Source organism: Tetrao urogallus (genome assembly GCF_951394365.1).
Source record: "Tetrao urogallus genome assembly, chromosome: 2".
Taxonomy (NCBI): domain Eukaryota; kingdom Metazoa; phylum Chordata; class Aves; order Galliformes; family Phasianidae; genus Tetrao; species Tetrao urogallus.
Genome location: NC_136814.1, coordinates 28805851 through 28821912, shown reverse-complemented (window position 1 = coordinate 28821912; position 16062 = coordinate 28805851). Strand labels below are relative to the sequence as shown.

Genomic DNA, 16062 nt, shown 5'->3' with positions numbered 1-16062 from the left:
GTTTTTGTTGGTTTACTGAAAGCAGCTGCAACAACCATTGTCTTCAGGTGCCAGAAGGTAAGACCAGTAAGTGCTTCCAAATTGAGTCAGGTGTTGGACTTCAGGTCAGATATTGACTTGGGCCAGGGTTTTCAGGTTTTTTTACTTCCTTTCAGGGAAGTAAAACTGCCAAAAATTGTAGCAAATGCTTTGTTTTTCTAGTTGTATTTCTCAGCAGTTTGGTATCGCTAATTTTCTCTCTGTTTGCTTCTTTTGAGGTTGTGATAACTGCAGGTAACAGTAATGCAGATTTCTTTAGAAGTTTCTCGTATCTATGTGTAATTTGAGCTGAGACAAAATAGGTGAGTTTTTCCTGTCTCATTATCTTCATCCCTTTGAGGCAAACATTAGGTAAGGACTTGAGCCTTTTATATCCAGGGGATCACGGATTTCCGTAAAATCACAGTCTCCTCTTTGGACTTAGTCACAATTAATCTTAGTTATTCATTCCACATTGTTCCCTAATTCTTAAGCAATGTTTGAGATGGAAATGCTATTCTGATACTAACAGAGCATCTCTTTTACTGGGACAGTGAAACATTAATCTCAACAAATAATATAAAAACCGTTGTCTGAGGCAGACACCACGAGTTTCACCTAATATGAGGTATGTTCTTTCTCCCCTCTCCAGGGGTGTATTTTTTGTTTATTTGTTTGTTTTGTTGTTGTTGTTGTTTTTTTCCCGTTTTTTTGTTTTCTCTCACTTTTGTACAGTTGAAAGAAATCTCCTTTTAGGCTTTAGGCAACAAATGACAAGTTCTGCCTGGACTCGGCTGCTAAAGCATACCTGCTGTGTTGGCAATTCATATGCTAAGTAATTTCATGATCTCACAGCATCAGTGCTGTGATCAGTTACGTTCCCAAAGCATCAGTCTGGCTGTGATGCATTTGAAATTAATATACATAATTAATAACTAATTTCTATTCCAGTAGTATCTAACAGAACAATCTGAAATCTTTACCCCTGTTCTCAGTTCAATTGAGATTCCCTGCTAAACGGGGGAGACTCTGTATTCTTTCTTCTTCCAGACAGCAGTGCATAATCTCAACAAATATATGTGAGTTAGCATAGGTTTAGCCTTATAGGTCAGCACAAAGTGAGTATGCAAGGATAACGACTTGAACCTGGAACAGTGAAAATCAAAAGAGCCCATTTGCTGAGTTGCACATCCTATTGCTAATTGGGGTTAATTTGTACCTTGGCTTAGATTTAGAAACCTAGCTCTGATATCGGAAAAAAAACATCTTAGAAAGAATGGTGAGGCACTGGGAGGTGGTGCAGTCACCATCCCTGGAGGTGTTCAAGAGCTGTGTGGATGTGGCACAGAGGGACACAGTCAGTGGGCATGGTGGGGTGGGATGGCGGTTGGATGAGATGATTTTAGGGGTCTTTTCCAACTCTAATGATTCTATGATTCTCAAAATTCCTGATATAAACGGGTAACGGCATCTACTGTTACTAAAAAGTAATCAAACTTCACTCTGAAAACAGCATGAGGACCACCTTACTACCTGATCCTGGACGAAATCTGATTCTCCAAACCGAAGTTGAGAGGTGGGGACGGGGCTGGCGAAGGCGCTTTTCCCGCTCTGTTCCTTCCCTGAGGAGCCCCGGGCCGTACCTGGGCTGGGCCGGCCCCGGTCCCGCCTCCGCCGCCGCTACAAAAGCGGCCGCCGGGGCTCCGCCGGGAGCGGGCTGCTCGCTCCGCCGGGCCCCGCGGACGGGGCCTGCCTGGCTATGCCCGTCGCTCCGGCCGTGCCCCTCGTCCTGCTGCTGGCAGCCGCGGGCGGAGCCGCTCCCGCCAGGCGGGTGAGTGCCCGGGGCCGCAGGTGTCCCGGGTTGTTGAGGGGCGCGGGTGCTCTGGTACGGGCGGCTTCGCGCTCATGTGCGGAGGGAGGGGTCTGCGCGGGGGTCTGCTGGGGAGCCGTGGTCGGAAGGAGGAGGGAAGCGAGGGCGCCGCTCTCCGCTGCTGTGTGGCGATCCTCAAGGTAACTCTTCCTTTCGGCCTCGGGGAATAGCGTGCTCGTGTGGGTTGCCAACAAAATCTAACAGCCACAGGCGCGGAGCGGGGTCGTGGAGGTGAGCTCTTCAGCGTGCCGCAAAGGGAATGGATGCGGCTGGCGTATACGGGGAAACCCCTTCCTTGATGGCTTAATTTTCCTGGGTCTGTGTGCTGCCTGTCTGAAGGGTGAAGGTGAAAGTGTTTCTCGTGTTTTCTCCGGCAGAATCCACGTGAAACCACCGAGGCTGTTGGGTCTTTCTTTACTCCGTGGGTGCCGGGCTGCTCCCTAGAGGAGCCCTGAGCGTGGGATTGGGGAGGGAGAGAGGCGGGCGGTGGGCTGCGGGGATGGAGGAGTTGGTGGGGCTGACGGAGCTGTGGGCTGTGTGGGTTTCCCAGCTGCTGAAAGTTTGAGGCTACAGATTTATACAGAACACCGCAAAAAGCAACCCATTTAGTTCCCAGCTATGCCGAAGTCAGCAGGGTTGTTGTGGGTATTGATTTCAGGGTTTTTTGGTTGTCTCGTGCCTTCTTCCTTCCTGATGTTAGTGCCTCTTTAGAGGATCAACAGGCACAAATTACATCTGAGAATATTCCAGTCAGGAAATGCTCTTCATTATGAAGATGGCCCAACACTGAAACAGGGGGTGGGGAACCTCTGTCCTTGAAAGAGTTTTCTGTTTGCTCAGGTGCTGAGCAGCCTGAACTGCTGTCAGGTATGGCTTGGCATTGGCTGAACCAGATGACATCCTGATTACCTTGGGATGATGTTAGGGATGGAGATCAGGAGCACTTGTAGTAAGAATGTCTGTTACCTTCCAGGTTGTGCTAGCAAAGGGGCTCTCCTCTGGCTACGTGTAGGGCTGGGGGAAGGGGAGAGGAGTTTCTCTGGTCTCAACGCTATATTTGCCCTCTGACTTCATTTTCACAAAACACTCTGTGCTTTTATATCCTCTTCTGACACTAGAGGGTCTTATCTGACAACTTGTCTAGAGCAGCTATTGTGCCTGATGTATGCTGAGAAAATGTGCAAAACACTGTGCTCAGTGCTAAGTGTACAGAAGCATGGCACTTCTGCTTCCAGCTGTCTTTTTTTTTTTTTTTTTTTTTTTCTCCAGGTTCAGTTCAGAATGGTGTTAAACGGAATATCTAAACTGTAAATTGCACTGCTTAGGCAGGAGCAGATTGTTATCACTTAAACTTTACTGCTGGCTGTGAGTTTTCTAGTTTAAAGGGATGTGACAGATGTGAGATGAAGGTAGAATAACTTCATAGGGAGTTGGGGAGAAAACGCTTTATTGGTGCTGTTGACTGCTGTTTTATGTGGAACTTTTCCCTCCCTCCACAGCCCCTCAAACAGCTGAGAAGGGGGGAAAGCAAGATGGGAAAGGGAGATGAAAAGCTAAAGATGTATGTAGAAATAAGAAAAAAAAAATCAAGTCTGGAGTTCAAATTTGTTCTGGAAACTTGCTTAAATGGGGGATGACTGGAAATTGCTTAATAAGTGTCTAGATCTTCCTTGATTTATTGCATTGAAGGCAGTAAAATGATCAAGAGCTGGTAGCACACAGCTGCACTGCAGGATATTATTCCTCATGACAAGCCTTGTGTCCTCCCCCTTCTCACCATTGAGCAGCGGTGTCCTGCTGCTGGCAGAGCTGACACAGCCTCTTGCTGGTTCCCCACCGTCTGGCTGTACCCTGGAGCTGGATTTCAAATCCCAGTTCTCTATGCAGTACTTATGTTCAAAGCTTTGTTAGGATATTCTTGAAGAAAGTAATTTAAATATCAGTGAAGCGCAGACAGGAGTTGTGCCACAGTTCTTGACTGGCGGTTCTGTTCTTCAAACTACCTGCGGTGCTTTTGTTCCTCATGCTAAAATGTGATTAGCAAAGGCTCCTTGGAAGTACAGTTAAATTCAGCAGTAAGATTACAGATCTCTCGCTGTCCTCAGCTGTTATTCCTGAAGTGCTTTTCTTTAGAAATAGATAAGTGCTGATATTGACATGAATACCTATGCTAATGAGATTGGATGTTTGTGAATGTGCATGTTGTTGGCACTCAATTCCCGTTGTTCAGGCTTGTTCCGATACAGTCACTGATCTACTCTCCAACAATCACCATCAGGTTCCAAGCATTAAATGCTTGTGTAGTCCTCTCTACTTTCTCACCCTTAGGAAGACTGTCACAGCTGCCTTAAGTTCTGCAGCCTCCACTTCTTTACGCACAGCTTTCTAGGATCGGGTTGCTCTCTCTGAAGGTTCGGCTTTGAGTCTTGATCAGCCCTGATGAAAGGGTGCAGCTTGGGGATGGTTTCTTGTATCTTGCTGGCCTGAGCAGCACTGATGTCCAAACATGGGTTTGCAGAGCAATGACTGTTTGACTTATTTTCTGTTGCACACCCCAATGCTGAGAGAACTGAGCTGAGGCTCCTGATTAATGCTGTCCTATAGACTTGTTCCTTATGAATCATTATGAAGAACGGCTATGGAGCTTGGCTGAGAAGCAGGTGCTTCTGGAAACCAATGTCTTCACACAGAATCTAGCATGGACAGCTGAGGTGAGTCTTACTAGTTGAGTCTTCTCCTGGGCAACAACCCCTCCATATTTACACTGACTTCAAGTTAGGGTTGTGTTGTTATTCTTTTCCTGCTCCCCAGAGCTCATGTAGAACTAGTTTGCTTTGTTGCCTGAACTCTCAAAATCAAAATGTTCTAGATGAGTCTCTGCCCATTACTAGCAGCACATTTTGGCAGTGGTATAGAAAGCAATTGAGAAAAGGATGATCAAACAAGGTCTGACACTGTGCCACCTTGCTGTAGCTGTTACCGAAGGACACTTGGACAGCTTCTAGCTTATGAACTCCTTTTCTGGGAACGTGGCCAGATTTTTCGAAAACTTTATATGTGCAGGACACTTAAATTCATGCCTATATTAATATGGTGTAAAACTTTAAATTGCTTAATAGTGCTGCCATCTAAATGAATGCAGCCTAAATCAGTGTCCCAAATGATGGCTGAATAAAACAGTGGTTGTCTATTCAGAAAGTAATGTGCTGGTTTTCCAGAAACAGCTCTAATTTTTTTTGGAAACTCCATAAAGCCACTGTCATCATGTATAATAAAACCTAATGCTGTAGTACAGCAAATCTGATTATATAAGCTATGAAGATGCTTTTAATGTTGCTCCTCTGTTACGGAGGGGGGCAAACAAACAAACAAAAAAAACCATTACAGGCTGAGGGACTCTAGGAAATTAAATTGCCAAAGGGAGGGACTGTATTAATGTAGCAGAACAATGTATTGACTCTTTGCATTTATTGTAGAGGTCTGATGTCTGGTCCATGCAAGTTGAAGTTGTTGAAAGAGCTGTCATATCTTCTGGCCTTTTCCCACATTTCTGGTGCTGTTACTGCACTTTACACTCAACTGGACAGCAGTCTGAAACAACTGGGACAAAGGTATTTGAGGGGTGTAGATAAAAATACAACTGGGTATGGCAGGATGTGTTTTCTCTTCTGTGAGAAGAAAACCATACTTTGGAAGTGACAGAAGCTGCGGTATGAGTAACTAAAACTCCTGTCTTCCAAAAGCTGCAGCTGTATATCTACAATAGAATTCAGTGAAACTGGGCCTGGTATGCAAAATATAAATGGTTGTCTGCTGGTTGTCAAACAGACTTTCTAATGCGTTATATCATAGCCAGTTTCCTTAGGCCTGTCACACTAAACTGAGCTTTAATTTGTTGTGTTGATTGATTCCCAGTGACTTGGGAGGATGTACCGGCAGGAGCTGTTATCTCTGACATCACGGGGCCTTCACAAGTTTATATCTTGGAGTGGACCATTGGAAAACTGATTGCTTCCTTCTGCGGTGCTGTAGTGAAATCCTTAGTGTTCAGCTTCTTTTATTTAAGGCTTTCGTATTTATTTCTCTGTGGTAAACCAGTACATGTACTATTAGCCAAGGCTGCTCAAGTTTCCTTGTCGCACTGTGTCAGTTGTATTGGTTTGTATCTTAACAAAAGTAACTTTATACAATAGCGGACGTGTCTTTGCTATGGAAAAAGTTGTCACTAGATAAGAGACCTTCTATTTAATGTTATTTTCCTGTGATGCTGAATTAAAGCTTTGAGCAGGAGCTCCTTTAATTAAAGCAAGTCTTCCAAACTGAACTACCACAGAGAATAACAAATTTAATGTTTGCGTACAATGCTTCCTATCCAAAGAGAGATAGGGTAAACAGTGTGTAAGCATTTCCAGTTTGCCAAATGGGAGGTAGCCCATAAAGATATCTATACTGCATAGAAAATACAGCAATCTTGAAATTAAGACTTTTCACCTGGATTTGCTGCTGGTGGCTGAATATTGTTCTTTTTCTATTTGGTTTGATGTTAGAAACTGATACTTATGAACTTCAGTCACGCTGGCCTATGATCAGCTGCACAGAATAGTTCCTTCAGCTAGTTGCTGTACAGATGTAGTTGTACTGACTGTATCTTGTTGCTGTTTCACCGTAATTGACTGTTAATGGATTGCCATCTGAGCATGCTGCCTGGTATTGACTACTATTTTTCTCAAAATTGATTACTTTTCATTGTTAACTCAATCTCTTGCCATCTTTTTTCCTTAAATGTTTTAAGATAGCTTTCCCAATTCCTTTAATTTTGTGTCTTGTTCTTTGAGTTCATCGATGTTCTCCTTTCAGTTCTTGCTTTGTCTCACTTATGCACTTGCCCTCCCAACCTGTCAGTTGAGTCTGCCTTTAAGGTCTTAAAGACTGTTTCCAAAACATGCATTTTTGGACTACTTGGTGTGTAGTTCTTGCTGCTGTTTGCTACTGTCCTTTTCCTTGCTTGGTTGCTGCTCCTATGCTCCTTTCTGTGCAAGGAGAGAAGTTCGAGAAGTTCATGAAAGTGAACATACTGATTGGAGATTTGTTGGAAAATAGTGTTTTGTAGTAGATAATTTATCAAATAGCATTACTATGCTCTCTTTATTGGTTAGTTTCCATGGAAATAAATAGGATGCATTACTTTTGGAGTAACTTATGCTGCCCAGAACAATTCCACTCGTTGCTGCCCAGGCAAGCCAAAAGGTTGGACACTCATGGCTTAAGGCATGTTTTCTGCTTATCCACTCAAATCTCTTCCATTCTTCAGAAGGATTCTTTTTTCCTTCTGCCTGCTGTGTCAAACTGTGCTGCTTCATTATTATTCTTTCCATAGAATAGCAAAGTCATAGTTAGACCCAATGTCTTCAGGATAAATGGAACAGATGAGTGCATGGACATATCTGCATGGGACAGTCTTTGATGTTTGCACGTTTACAGTCTTTGAAATCCTGCTCTGGTTAAGATGCATCGACGTGACCTTTTGATCTCCCTTCTGACATACGTAGTTCTGGCGCTACTCAGCATAACAGAAACTGAAGCCATACTGAAAGGCCTAGCTTCAGGGAAATCAAAGCACTTGTGATGACCCCAACTAGCCAGCCACTGAGACTTTTTGCATGGAGTACATCTCTAATGTTTGGGAGAAGCTTGTGGGAACAGCACTTGTCCTCAGCAGACCGTGTTTTTGTGGTAGTGCAAGTGATTTAGACTCTGACTTGTTCCTGCATATGGACAAGCCAAATACAGACAGAAAGAAGCTAAATTAGTAGAAAAGCTGCTTCCTGAGTGCTCTGCTTATGATTGGGGGGCATTTGAGCATGTAGTGAGGCAAGCTGCAGATTTTCAGCAGACACCATAATAGGTTTACCACTCTGTCTGCAGAGCTGCAATAATCAAGGGAGACATGCAAAGCTCCTTCCAAAGGTGTATAGGAGCTGTACCTCCTAAAAGCACACTTGAGACATGTAGCGTTAGTCTATACCTTTGAATTCTGCTAGCATAAAACTTGTATGCATTTCTTTCCCATAGGAAACAACTTTTTCCTAATATTTCTCTCCCCTTTTTTTGCTGTGTAGGTATCAGCACTGCTCATGGCACTGACTGCAGTCTCCTAGACGCTGTGTTTTTCCTTATATACCATTCCATTATTAAGGCTGAAAAATGTTTCTCCTGGTCAAAGCATATGCTGGTTGTTTCATGGCAGCTCTACTCTCCACAACCAGGTTGCAAGGAATTAACTCAATCTGGACGTGTTAAAAGCTAACTTACTCAGAACTAAGGGAAGATAATAGATAAATGCATGTCTGCTGTGGTATCTGAAAACAGCACTCAGAAAACAAGTCTAACTGGAACATGGGACTACACAGTCAGACTGGGGGAATTACAGTGAGGTGTGGTGAGTAGAGGACTTTCCATGGCTGCTGCAAGTGTGGCTCAGTCCTCTAAGACTCTCCTAGAGCAGATAAGTTGGAGTTTATCTTGTTGCCTTGATGGGTGTTGAGCCCAGCCTCCCACCCCTTCAAAAATGTCATGCTAAAACAAAGCTCAACTTCCATAGCATTGTAGAACGTTTGCTTACTGGTGGGTAGTAGGTGTCAGGGTGTGATAGGTCCCTGCACTTACAGAGATCTTGTTGCTGAATCTTTTCCTTTTCAAGATGGCATACTTTTTAATACAGAGAAGAAAGGACTAAGAGCTTGTGCTCAACCAAATGTAGAGGTCCTCTTAAGCTAGTTGCTGTCTTTGAAGCCGGGTGTGCACAAAGCATGCCTGATGGTGGTTGTTGCATGTGTTGTGTGTTAGCACGTGCCTTGGTGGGTGTTGCTGAAGACTGTTCCAGGCTACAGTTGATCTCTAAAACCAGATCTGTGGCAAGGGATTGGAGGCATTAATCTGGCGTTCCTTTTTGCTTTTGTCTTGATGTACTTCTTCAGTAATCAGTTTTTTCTTTGCTATTGTTGTGGTTGTTGTTGAATGACAAATACATGGTGTGCTGTGTCCAGGATTTGTGCTTTCATCATGCCAGCACACTGTTTGTTCTTTCCTGGAAATTAAACTAATTCAGAGCTATAGCAAGTAAAGTAATTACAGAAGCTCTTCTGCCTTTGAGGGGCATTCCTGGACGTGTTGCCAGCTTTTGCAGATGTTTGGTAGAAATCCTGAAATATGGGGCTAATGTAACTATGAAACTGTGGTGTGAATAAGTAATAATAGCTATTGCCTTTTGAACCTCCTGGGAGAGACTGATATGCTTGACATCTGAGGGCTTCAATCCTAAGGTTAGATTCCTGATGTACAGAGACTCCTGGCAGCACAGTAGCCTCTGTATAGATTTTCTTCAAGGGGCAAACTGGTAACTTTGCTCTTCTGTCCTCTCAGAGAGAGGAGCTTCAGAAACTGTTGGAGAGTTGCTTTAAGAGATTTGACGTACAAAATTGTTGGGTGTCCTGAAGCATTGACAAGTTCTCTGAAATGTCAGGATTTATTTCATGAAAAGCAGAAAACCTTCAAAGAAACTTGGTCTATGTGTTATGGAATACCCTGTTGAAGTTCCTGAAATATATTGTACTTCAGATTTGGTGTTTGTGGTGTTTTGAGCCACGTGGGAGCGGAGGTGGAGTGGCCGGGTGAGGTACCATCCTGGTTTGGGAAGTCCAGAAGCCTGTTGCCTTTCTAGCTGGCTGTGCCTCATCTACAGGCTGATCATTACGTTGAGGGTGGTTTACATCCTCAAAGTCCACATTCTGCCCTCTCTTGAGTGGAGGAAGAATGTGGGTTTCAACTCTTGATTTATTTTTCCTTTCTGCTTCGGTAGATGAAGTGAGGAGGAAATGCAAGGCTTTAATAGATCAGCTGACCTCATATGCTCCAGTATAACTGGGGGTTGCTGCTGCTGTTGTGGAAAAAGTCAGACCATTAGAAACTGACAAGTTCCAAATACTTCATCTGTAGAAACACTGTGGACTTTGGTACAGCTGTACGGAGGTAACAAATAGCAGACACCTCCCTGTGTAACTTAATCAGTGACACTCAGGTCAATCTTCATCTTCTCCCTTTAGCCCTATTTCTCCTGAATAAAAACATTCTGCTGTACAGTGCTAGTTATTCACGATGGATGAAGCTTTTTCCCTTGAGATGGGAAAACTGAAGGTGGAACATTTGAACTGAATTATTTGATATAGCTGCTTCTCAGACGGCTCAACTTCTCAGATGGCTATGGTATTCTAATTTATTGCCCTTTTTGTTTACAATTTCTTAATTAAGGATTCATCAAGTACTGTTTGAAATGTACTGCTAAGGATAACAAGATCCAATTCCTTTTAAACTCAGTGACACAGCAAATGGTGCTCTCTGGAAGAGAGAAGATTAACATGAAGTTATTACATGCTATTTACATGCTATTTAGTGTGGTTGTAAGTTAAACATCAAATAAATGACGTTGCATTTGTAGTGGACTTCTTTCAGAATGCTTCCTTCATATGGCCTCTGTAGAGGAAATATTTAACATCACAGAAATCGTACAGAAGACATTCAGTCATAAAGGTGGTAAGAAACATCTTGTTCAAGGAGTGCTATAGAAAACTTCCAACACATTTAGTATTGAGATGGATGTACTTTAAGTTTACATCTCAGGGTCCCTGTGTTATTTATTACTTGAATCTAGCTAACAGTTGATACAGGAATGTTTTTAATTGTATCCAGCTGATTCCCTATGGACTTCCAGGGCCAGCTAACATTAGTTAATGGATGAACTTCCATAAGATAGGAAGTATCTGAAGAATAACTCAGTATGCTCTGAGTTTGTTCATTGCTCTCTGGGGATTAAGACACCTGCTGGTAATGAATGATGCTGTTAAAGCTCTCCAGGATAAAACTGGATTCTTTTACTAACGAAATGGAAGGATGAAAGAATGTTAGCTTTATAATCTGAACTCTTAATGTCTGCAGTAGTAGACATGGTTGTAAATCACAAGAAACTAAACTGTAGTTTCAAACTGATTTCTTGTTTTCTTATTTGCTTTGGTATCTGAGCTACACCGTGTCTCAGGGCTGGAATGTACCAAAGATTTATTTATTTGCTTGTATGATAAGATATCTCATCCATGGGATCCACCCCCATGTGGGTGGGTCATTGAGCAACCAAAGATAGATAGATAGATAGATAGGGTTGGGTTTTTTTGGTTTTTTTTTTTTTGTTGTTGTTGTTGTTTTTTTTTCATTATTTTTTTTCCATCTTTCCCCTTTCTTGCTGTTTATAGTAATCAAGTGACGGGAAATAACAATGCACAAAAGCTTTCATCTTTCTCCTCACTCCTATGTTCTTCCCCACTCCATCACCCTACATACTTAATTAACTGTGAGACTATTTTTAGACAATGCATTTCATCATTCACTGCTTTTGTTGAGATTCAAGTTTTTATGTATCTCCTGACAAATTATTTATAATCACTCGGGCGTTTCATGTGATCGCAGTAGAGAGGAAACAATGGGCAAAAAATTACTTGGATTAATCTCTTCCTCTCCATATTAATTCTTGAGGAAGTTGTTACAGTTGTAGATTGTTAGTTTTCTGTAAAAGAAGTATGAAGTTGATGCAGCTTTAGCTACTTTGTTTTGTTGGTTTTTTGTTTTTGTTTTTTCATCGCAGACTTTCCAAATAGGAACAGTGATCCCATGTTTGAACCTTTATAGTGCTTTCCTTGGATATTCTTTCTTTAGCAAGAGAAGTGTGTATTGTGGACAAACACTATCCAGATCTGTTCAGCATGAAGTTTGTTTGTAACAACAGTAATGATGCTTTTGTGTGAGAATGAGTGGGAAGAACCTCCCTTCAGCTACAAAGGGCAGTTGGGATCCTATTTGGAAACGAGGCCCTGACTTTTGTACATGGGAAAGAAAGGAGGAGAAGATGGGGTTACTCTTGCAGATAAAAGCTTTCCCCTAGGAGTAGGGGATGGCATAGCTGGATGAGAGCAGAAGCAGGTAGCTGAAGATTTGTTGTACAGAGACCGTAGAGATGCATCCAGGGAAAATCCAGTTCAGGGCTTGTGTGTCTGCCTTTTTTTTGTTTGTTTGTTTATTTATTTTCCAGATATCTTGAACAAGAATGTCTGAAGTTTCAAAGTTTTAATCTTCATAAAAAGGGAAAGATATTGAATTATACATATGGAATGTTAATTACTTAATAGCTGAATAACAAAATGAGTTACTATCTTGCGTTTTGTATGGAGAGTAAGAGTGGCTGTCACTCCCACTGTTGATAACAAAGTAGGATAAGCGTATGTATATGTGCATATTGCACATGCATGTATTGCACATATACATATTGCTATAATCCATTCAATAAAATGGTTCCTTTCCAAATACCTGTTTTGGAGGAGTGTTGGTAAGTAGCTTTCTTCTGTGTGCACTTAAATTAACAAGTCTGGGTGCTTGGATACTGATGTGGTAGATGCCTTGGAAATATCTGTAATGGCTGTAGAAATCAGTTGGGTACTGAGTTCCTTGTAGAATAAGGATTGAAGGGCTGTGCTTTTCTGAAAATGTTTCTTTGTTCCTATGTAATTGATTTGGGGGATGAGAGAGGAGAGGAAGATTTACATTTGTATAATAAACAAATTGATAAATGAGAATATTTGTACTATTAAATAGTATGCTTTTTACAACAGGGCGCTCCGTAATGAACTGCCTTGTCATTGCCGCACATACTACTTAGTGTGCTTAAATGCTGACATACTAAGAGAACAAAACTAATGTAAACATCTTTTATAGTTCATGGGATTAGCTTTCTACTTGTTCAAGCCTCCAATAATTACTTTCCTTCACATCTGTTCCTTGCAAGATCACTTTTTCAGGTTCAGAAACTTGTTTTTTACAGCCAATCTTTGATCTTTGCAGCGTCCCTGCTTACTTATTGCTTATATACTTATAATACTATATTATAATAATACTTATTGCTTACCTTCAACAGATGAACTTAGAATCATATGTGACCTTGATTTTTGCCTAACTTAACTTAGCATGGTGCTTTGCCTAACTTGCTTAGCATGGTGCTTAAAATAGATTTTAAAGAAAATTCATACTTTCAAGCATTTCATGAATAAGAGTGTGCTTCAGAGGAGAGAGAATCCCTGTGTACGTCTAACCAAGAAAAAATAGACTTCCAGCTGAATTCCAAAAGCTTTCTCTTGTCCACACATTGCATCTAAGGCAGCGATCTTTATGCCGATGCTACTTCACGTCCTCTGCTTTTTGTTGTTGTTTTGGTTTTAATTTATAGCTGTTCTTAATCTTTACTCTTCCCCTATTTTTGTCATGCTGGAAATATTTCCGGGGCTTGATCTTGCTCCAAATAAACAGATTTATTACATCGTTCAAAGTGTCTGTATCCTGTTCGATGGACAGCTGGAATCAGCAAAAGAGAAAAGTGTTTCTTGAAAGGCAGCATGCACAGCACACTGCCACAGGGAAATGAGGAGATCATTTCATAGCAAGTCTGCAGCAAACTTGTAATGCTGTTGAGTACGGACTGACAGGCAGCTGACATGGAAATACTTGGCTTCAGCACCATTGTGGGCTGTTTTGTGCTTGTTTTGCAACACTTGTCTTTCACTTAGTTTTATGATGCAAACTGGGAAAGAATCTATTTGAACAGTTAAAAATGGAAAGTGCCAGCCCACTTTGCTCTCAACTAAATCTTTCTCTTTAGGCATCTTTTCCCTCAGCTGTCATTTCCTTCACCCTGGCGCCGCCTTAAATATTTTCCCTATTTCTAGTCCAAGTAATCTGACAAGGGAAATGTTCTGTGGGTTCTCTCCGTTGAAAGTTTTGGTAGAAATAAAGCAGACAAGCTGGCAAGTCTGCTATTGTTTGTCCCGCAGCCCAGGCTGCTCCTCTCTAACGGGTTCCTCCAGAGAGCGTGTCCTAGCTCTGGCCAGAGTTGTTTTGCTGTCCCCTACATAGTCAGTTACTGCTTTCTTTGATTCTGTTGTTTCTCTACTTGATCTCCATAGAATGGATCCTTCTTAACAACTCCTGTTTTGACTGTGGCTTTTTGGGTTTCCTTCTTGTGGAGCTTGAAATGTTTGTTTTACACGATGGTTAATTTAGTAGGTTCCTGTACTCAAATAGGGACTTTCTCAGTTTAAGTGATTAGTGTTTGTGTTTCTTCTGTTTTTGTAAAGCTAATAAGAAGGTCTTTTTCAATTCTATAAAGCTAAAGGTCTCTTCATCTTGAAAAAAGGAGGTATGAGGTATGAAACTTCAAAGAATTCATGAATCACTTGAAATTGTGTTCTAAGAATGTAAGAATAAGCCTTTATGCATGCAAATCTTCCTGAATAAATCCTGGTTTCAATAAAAATAGAGGAGGATGTACCTGCATGCAAATCTTCCTGAATAAATCCTGGTTTCAATAAAAATAGAGGAGGATGTACCTAACAATAACCTGAAAGTGCAGGTTGTTGGAGCAGAAGACATTCCTGTACCTGCTGATTTTATGCTGATTTTTAACAATGGATTTTAATGTAATTAAAGTTGACTTTCCTTTCTTTCTTTTCATCTTAGGACTTATTCTTTCTATTCATGTAGAATCAAGTTTACCTCATGTAAGTCAAATTGTAATTGCTAAAGGATCTGTATGCTTCATGTCAGTCTTAGAGATATCTCTTTCCCACTGGTGAGGCCTTCACATAGAACAAATTAGCAATTTTACTATTTAGTGAAAAATAACATTGTGTGTTTTGTTCTAAGGAGGTATGGATCGCTGCTTTCAGCCTGTTGAGAGCTCTGTGTGATGTGGAAGGAGAAACTATGGCAGTGAGTTTCTTCTAAAAGGAGTGCTGCTAATAGAATTGCCAGAGTACCTCAGGAGTCTTTGGAGATATTAATCCTAAGGCTGAGAATGGTTTCATTTCTGTAAGATACCATGCAAAAATGATTTTGGTATTACGGATGTGTGTGTATATGTTTGAACAGAGGATGACAAATCTGGGTAGAACCCAATAATTAAAGCCAGAGAGGGAATGGGACTATTAACACTTTAAATCTGTGTATCAAAGTCTTGCACTGTGAGTCTTGTTTTCTTACACTCCGCGTATCCTTAAGAAAGAGTGGAAAAACACAGCAAGGAAGAAGAAGAATTCAAGGGACTCTTAGTGCTGTCCTCTGTGGGTGCTTTGGAGAGGTGTAAGAGCGATCTGTGTACACACATGCATGCAAATGGCCAGTGTGGTGTTGGAGTAGAATTACAACATATGGTGGCTAATCTACGTATTTTAAACTTATGCAAGTTAGCTTCCTGACTTCAAAGTGGAAGAGGCACTGCTATCTGTTCTATATACAAAGTGTGCTAGTTTGTACTGCAGCACCTCCATCGGCAGCTTTTTACACGTTTACCCATTCTATTCAGTCTTCTAACTAGAAAAAATACAATCAAATGTAGCTACGACCATACTGAAGCACGATGCTTGAAAGAGTAAAGCTAGAAGATTATGTGAGAAAATTATTGTATAAAAGCATGAATACTGCCGAGTTTGAGGTGTTCAGGACCATAGAATCATCGGAAGGGACCTTTAAGATCATGTAGTTCCAACCCCCTGCTACAGGCGAGAACACCTCCCTCTAGACCAGGCTGCTCACAGCCCCATCCAGCCTGGCTTTGAGAACACCTCCAGGGAGGGGCATCCACAGCCTCGCTGGGCAACCTGTTCCAGTGCCTCACACCTTCACAGTAATGAATTTTTTCCTGACATCAAGTCTAAAGATACTGATAATATCCCCAGTACTGCTAGCTGTGTAGTTGACTTCTGTAGAAACTTTAAACTACTCTTGTAAGGAATAGAAGTGTCATCTAAAATATCTGGCAGTGACTGATAACAAAGGGGTAAAGAAGCTGACAGCAGCCAGTACAAATCAACAGTTTAAAAAATGCTAATGGAGATTGAAGTGCCTGAGAAGTCTGTGGGTAACGGAACTAAAAACATAACTGGTTTCTAAGAAAGGAGTCAATTGTCTTAGCAGTGGTGGGAAGGAGAAATCAGCTTCCCTTCCTCAGTGTGCTGGGGCAGTGTTGGCATGGTACTGTATAGTGGCAATATCATTAAAAACATTTTTTTCCTTGTTTTCACTAA

General features: G+C 41.6%; 1 protein-coding gene across 1 annotated transcript in view; it reads left to right on the top strand.

Moving 5' to 3' along the window:
* Nucleotides 1-1777: 1777 nt before the first annotated feature.
* Nucleotides 1778-16062, top strand: part of GLP1R (glucagon like peptide 1 receptor) — a gene marked incomplete at both ends in the record, with an annotated part of 77931 nt that continues 63646 nt past the window's right edge. Inside the window, one exon of the mRNA XM_079549937.1 lies at nt 1778-1849. Within this exon, the coding sequence (XP_079406063.1) occupies nt 1778-1849 (72 nt within the window). The remainder of the gene's footprint in view (nt 1850-16062) is intronic.